The sequence below is a fragment of the Cephus cinctus genome, unplaced genomic scaffold (assembly GCF_000341935.2).
Source record: "Cephus cinctus unplaced genomic scaffold, Ccin1 Ccin1_scaffold0534, whole genome shotgun sequence".
Lineage (NCBI taxonomy): Eukaryota > Metazoa > Arthropoda > Insecta > Hymenoptera > Cephidae > Cephus > Cephus cinctus.
In genome coordinates, this window is record NW_014333193.1 from 19,963 (window position 1) to 26,064 (window position 6,102).

At 39.0% G+C, this 6,102-nt stretch overlaps 1 protein-coding gene across 2 annotated transcripts; it reads left to right on the forward strand.

Annotated features, from left to right (window-relative positions):
* The first annotated feature begins 360 nt into the window (after window positions 1–360).
* LOC107268370 (peptidyl-prolyl cis-trans isomerase 5) lies at window positions 361–1,916 on the forward strand. 2 transcript variants are annotated; one of them, XM_015741084.2, is made up of 4 exons: window positions 361–575; window positions 1,043–1,250; window positions 1,344–1,528; window positions 1,651–1,916. In XM_015741084.2, the coding sequence occupies exons 1-4, from the start codon at window positions 477–479 to the stop codon at window positions 1,783–1,785; spliced, it is 627 nt and encodes a 208-aa protein (XP_015596570.1). In that variant the 5' UTR covers window positions 361–476; the 3' UTR covers window positions 1,786–1,916. The 2 variants fall into 2 exon arrangements, with proteins under 2 accessions (XP_015596570.1, XP_015596571.1); XM_015741085.2 differs by having other exon boundaries at window positions 1,043–1,235.
* Window positions 1,917–6,102: the final 4,186 nt, after the last annotated feature.

Below are 6,102 nucleotides of genomic sequence, written 5' to 3' on the forward strand. Positions count from 1 at the left end.
CAGAGCTTCATATGATTATTAAGAGTATTGACTACCTTATTACTACGGTTTATGTAATATGCAGTAAGAAAGGGTGGATTCAAGTCTCCCTATTTGAGTGTTCACCCGGTTTAAAATCGTGGATCTCGAGGAACACACGAATTCATTCGACCAATCAAAAACGTGGAACTAGTTCGAGAGTCTTGTTCAGGTGGCGCGTCGACGAGCCAAAACACAGCTCCGGATTATCACGCGTAGTATTACTATATATACACGACCAATCAAAAACGTGGAACTGCTTCGAGGGCCCTCCGCTAAGGTGGCGCGCCGAAACCAGAGAAAAATTGAGACCACCAAAAACAGGCTCATTGGCAATCTCCCTACTCATCTCTGCATTGGCATTCTCCCTACTCATCTCTGGATCAACTATGATTTTGTAGTCACTGACTGAGCCTCGTTCCCTTGTGGTTAGTTGGGACTGAAACCAGGAATTAAAAATGAAACTTCTTTTAGTGATCGGTCTCTTCGCCGTTATTTCTTGTTCAGAAAGTAGTGCCGATGACAAAGCCAACAAAGGACCTAAAGTGACAGAAAAGGTGAGAGTAATTAAAATGCTGTAAGTAGTTAAAGTTTATGATAAGTATACTATTTTTAATTTATTTATTATTCGTCTATTGCATTCATGTAGCTCAAATTTTGATTGTTATCTGTGTTTATTTTAGTATGTAATATGATAGAGCTTTCTGGATTTTTCACTGTTTACACAATTATAATTTGTTTGGAATGCACTTTGAATGAACATATATATCTGAATATATTCTAAAGGATGTAATTTTTGTATTGTGTGCTTCTTCCTAATTTTCTTGCTTTCAGATTGTTATTGGGAGATTTAATTTTGTTTAATAGATTTTAGGCCTGGTTCCACCAATAACAGCTAAAATGAAACTAAGGCTTAAGTATTCACGAATCACATGTCTGGATTTTGCACTTAAGCCTTAATTACATTTTCGCATATGTTGCTGTAACCAGTCCTTATGGTTTTATTTATATAATTCATTTACAGGTTTGGTTTGATATTGAAATTGGAGGAGAACCAGCAGGAAGAATAGAAATTGGTTTATTTGGAAAAACTGTTCCCAGGACAGTTAAGAACTTCGTTGAACTAGCCAAAAGAAATGCAGGAGAAGGCTATAAAGAAAGCAAATTCCATAGAGTCATTAAAGACTTTATGATTCAAGGAGGAGATTTTACTAAAGGTGATGGAACTGGAGGTTTGTATTTTTAAATTAAAATTTATACAATTGAATGTGTTTAAAATGAATAGTCTCATAGATATATAAATTGAAAAAAAATATTCATTTCAGGACACAGTATTTATGGACAACGATTTGCGGATGAGAATTTCAAACTGAAGCATTATGGTGCTGGTTGGCTGTCTATGGCAAATGCCGGAAAAGACACTAATGGATCTCAATTCTTTATCACCGTTAAAGCAACTCCCTGGTTAGATGGGAGACATGTTGTATTTGGCAAAGTTATCAAAGGGATGGTAGGTTATTAAATATATATAAGAATATTAATTAATAATAAATGTATATATTTGCAATGTTTTTATTGTTAATATATATTAGATGTACAGTTTTTATGAAATACATTGATCTTTGTTTATAGGATGTTGTAAGAAAAATCGAAAATGTAAGCACGGATGGCCGTGATAAACCTTCTAGAGACGTCATTATCGCAGACAGCGGAGCAGAGACAATTTCTGAACCGTTCGGTGTAGCTAAAGAAGATGCCACGGATTAAAAAGTAACTTTAACATTTCTTGAGAAGTTTTGAATCAGAATGAATAAACATTTTGGCATCTGCCATATCAATAATTTTTACAATTGTAATTGCATTTCTATGATGAATTAATAAATATAATTTGTTTATAAGGTTACATTTCATATATGATATAATAGCACCTCTTTTTAAAATTGGGTAATCAGTTGATCACTGTTTTATCGAATGTTTGCAAAAGCGCTTATAACGAACCAGCATTGAATGGGTTTAAGCATATATAGCTTTTCATATACATATTGTGATTTCATACGATTCGAATAGTATCATTTCTTCAATAAACAAGCACAAACCGGTTTATTTGACCTATAGGTTTTTCTATGTTAATAGAAAGCAATTCTAAATAGCAACCTGCGCGCAAAAATTATAGCAACCGAGCAGCAAGGAATTGTGTGCTGTGTCAGCACAACCATAGGAACATGCATCCTCATTTTCTTCCATATTTACAGCAACACAAAGTTATCAAGAGATTTGGTCTCTTAATAATAGAGTTATGAATGAAAGGATAGTTTTAAAGCTTTTCGAATGATGCTCAAGAAGATTTCAGTATCGTAGTGCGATTCGGTCATTGACATATGTATAGTACCTGGACCGTGACCTGGACTGACCTAGATAAAGTTGGCCGGACAATTTTAATTTATTTACTTTTGATAATAGCAATTCGATTGGTGGTCGATTGGTCGTCATTGGTGGCCCACTTAGAACATTTGGTGGTAAACCGTTTTTTTGTAATTAATTAATCAAAATTTACCCGTGAAATTAGCCGAACCATTTATTTTTTCAACGAATTCAGTTTTCAAGGGGCTCAATCGATTGGAAATCGTTTGGTGGTTACGAATATCATAATTAAAAAATTTGGTGGTCCTTAGTTTCGCCAAAAAACCTAAAATAAACAAGCAAGGAATCGGACATATTGGGGCATAAACAGTCAGGGTCGAGTCATGGGTCGATAATGCAGATATTTCGCGACAGATTTTGCTCTAACTGGTCTTAATCGATGCAGAAAGGTACGCTAATGATTGGTAGTCCATTTTCAGCATTTGGTGGTCATTAATTATTGCACTCCGTATGAAAAATAGTGCGGGTACAGTAGGACAGGCACTAAAGGCTGGGATTGGCCGACAAATGGATACAGGGGGATTGACACGTTTTTGCTGATAAAACTTGTAATTATTAACCGATTTTGCTCTAACTGGTCTTAATCGATGCAGGAAGGTGCACTAATAATTGGTAGTCCATTTGCAACGTTTGTTGGTCATTCCTTAGCGCAATGTATCAGGTGTCGAAAATATGTAATTTGAGAACTTCAGAAAGTATCCAGTCAATGCTTCAGATGTCTACGTCAGATATGTTGGATTTTGAAATTCTTGGTGAGGTCTCTCCGTAGCTTGAGACACCCAGTCACACCCAGTGAAGAAGAAACATTTTTTCCAAATTTCTGCAATTTCCCCGTCGATGCTTTCGAGGCAGAAGCTAGCAACAGATGGAATGTGCAGTGAAAACCATGAAAATAATTATATGAAAGTGATGAGAGTCAATTATATAGTATATAAAACAAGTCATAGAACGAATAATACCAAAGAATATAGAAGAAACAGGAACAATAGGGCCAGTGTAAAATCTGGCACACAAAAAGAGGTGCCATTCATTGCCGATAGAATGTGCGCCGATATATCAGTGTGAGGGCACATAGAAAGACTCGAGTCACGCCCCTTAGGCTCGCCTCTCTCGCGTTGATGCCACAAAGCCATAATGTCATCCTACTTGCACTAACGTTATAGCATTGCTTGGACGTATAGATATTATATTCAATACCCTCTCTCTTTGACAAGGAGAAGTTACACCCGTGGAATTTTGTTTGGATTCATACTGCTCATAGTTATAGGTCATCACCAAACTTTTATAGTAATGTGTTAAAATAATACGATACGCTTTTCAGCCATTTTCGAGAAAAAATAAGCTTTAAAGAAATCCACGTACGTTATATAGATCTTAACGTTAATATTTTTTTAGGCAGCCAGATATCTCAAATGGTAGCATACTTGACTGGTATGTTAAAGGCGCGGGTTCGATTCTCGATGCCTAAATATACTTTTTCCGATTTTTTTTTAGATTAAAATTGATGTTTATTGCAATTGGCTATTAAATTTATTTAAATCAAACAAAAATCTTAATTAAAAACAAATTTTTAGGAATATCTTTCGTCTGAACATTCATATTTTCATTCATTTATGTATGATATTATATTTATTAATTCATCATAGAAATGCAATTACAATTGTAAAAATTATTGATATGGCAGATGCCAAAATTTTTATTCATTCTGATTCAAAACTTCTCAAGAAATGTTAAAGCTACTTTTTAATCCGTGGCATCTTCTTTAGCTACACCGAACGGTTCAGAAATTGTCTCTGCTCCGCTGTCTGCGATAATGACGTCTCTAGAAGGTTTATCACGGCCATCCGTGCTTACATTTTCGATTTTTCTTACAACATCCTATAAACAAAGATCAATGTATTTAAAAAAACTGTATGTACACGGAATTTTACTTCCGGCAATATTGACGCTCTGGAGCCTTTTTTATAATAATCTGGGACTTTCGCTTACGTTACTGTGTCGCCTCATGCTCCGTAAATGGTGGAACAAGTCAAACGATAACGAAATAAATCTGTATTAATTCAAAACGGAGCACGAGGCGACACAGTAACGTAAGCGAAAGTCTCAGATTATTATAAAGAAGGCTCCAGAGCGTCAATATCGGCGGAAGTAAAATTCTGTGTACAGCGGAAACATCGCTAGGGAGGTCTTCCCTTTCCGGTGACTGGTGTGGAGAATGAGTGTGTGATCAGGAATAGGAAAAGGGTGCGGGAGTGTGTGTGTGGAGGTGTTAGGAGGGTAGAAGGCGGTGGTGAGTATAGAGGAGGATGAGTTGTGTAGGGTGAGAGAATAGGCTGGTAAAGGGAGTGAAGGAATAAGTGAGGGTGGTGGCAGTAGGGACGGGGCATTTTTCGAGGTTAGGTGATAGTGAGAGTGACAGGCGCGGGAGAAGTAGGTGTAGTAGGGAAAGGATTAAGGTATGGTAGGAAAAGGCCGGTAAGGTAGGGAGGGGGATAACAGCGAAATGTAAGGCCGGTGGAGGACGGTAGGGTATTAAGTGGAAATGGCGGACGAGAATGGTGGAAAAGAGGAGTACGAGGAAAGAAGAAGAGGAAGACCGACAAATGTGGCGAGGCTGATGAGGGGGCGAGCAGGGAGTGAGGGGAATATTGAGGAGTTGCTGATGGGAAAGAGGAGAGCCTTAGAGTTTGAAGAGACGGAAGAAAGGGGGGAGGTAGAGCAGGAGAAGGATGTGTTTAAGAGGAGTAAGTTGGTGGGATGATCGCCGAAGAAGGGGGGGACAGGGGGACAGAAGAATTGTTGAGGTTGCTGACGAAGAGGGGGTGGTGACGAAAGAAGTGGGGAAAGTGGAGAAAAGGATAGAGGAAATGGCGAGGGAAGTGAGGAAAGAAAGGGAAGAGATGGTAAACAGGGGGGAGGAGGAAAGAGAGGCGATGATTGATAGGATAGTAGAGTTGGAAAAGAGGGTGGAGAAAATGGAAGTGGGGAATAAGGAAAATAGGGGTGACGGGGGAGGACAGAGTAAACGGGGGGGAGAAGAAAAGGTAGAGGAGGTGGAAAGGAGGTTAAGAGGAATGGAACTAAGGATGGAGAGAGATGAGAGAGAGAAGAGAAAGAAGAACGTAGTAATGAAGGAAGTGAAAAGGGGGAGGGGGCGAACTGGGAGAGGGAAATAGACAGGATTTGGAAGAAGATGGGGGTAGTTGGAGGTATAAAAGGGATGAAGGAAATTGGTGGAGTGAACAGAGAAGGGAGAGGGATGGTGTTAGTGGAGCTGGAAGGAAGAGACAGAAAAATGGAGGTGATGAAGGCAAAGGTGATGCTGAGAGGGGAAAAGGAGAGGGTGGAGGACGACTTAACACAAAGGGAGAGAAGGGTAAAATGGTTGATAGAAAGAGAAGCGGAGGCGAAGAGAAGAAAAGGAAAGAGGGTGAGGGTGGGGTATATGAAGATATAGGTGGATAGTGAGATGAAAGTGTGGGACGAGGTGGAGAATAGATGGAGAAGGACGACGGGAAACGAATAGGAAAAAAGGCAGAAGGAGATAGGCCGGTGGAGGCCTGCGAGGGTACTGGGCAAGGAGAGGGGGGAGTGGGGAGTAGAAGGAAAAGGAAATAGTACACGCTAAAGGTGGGTTTTTGGAATCTGGCGGGAGTAACAAAT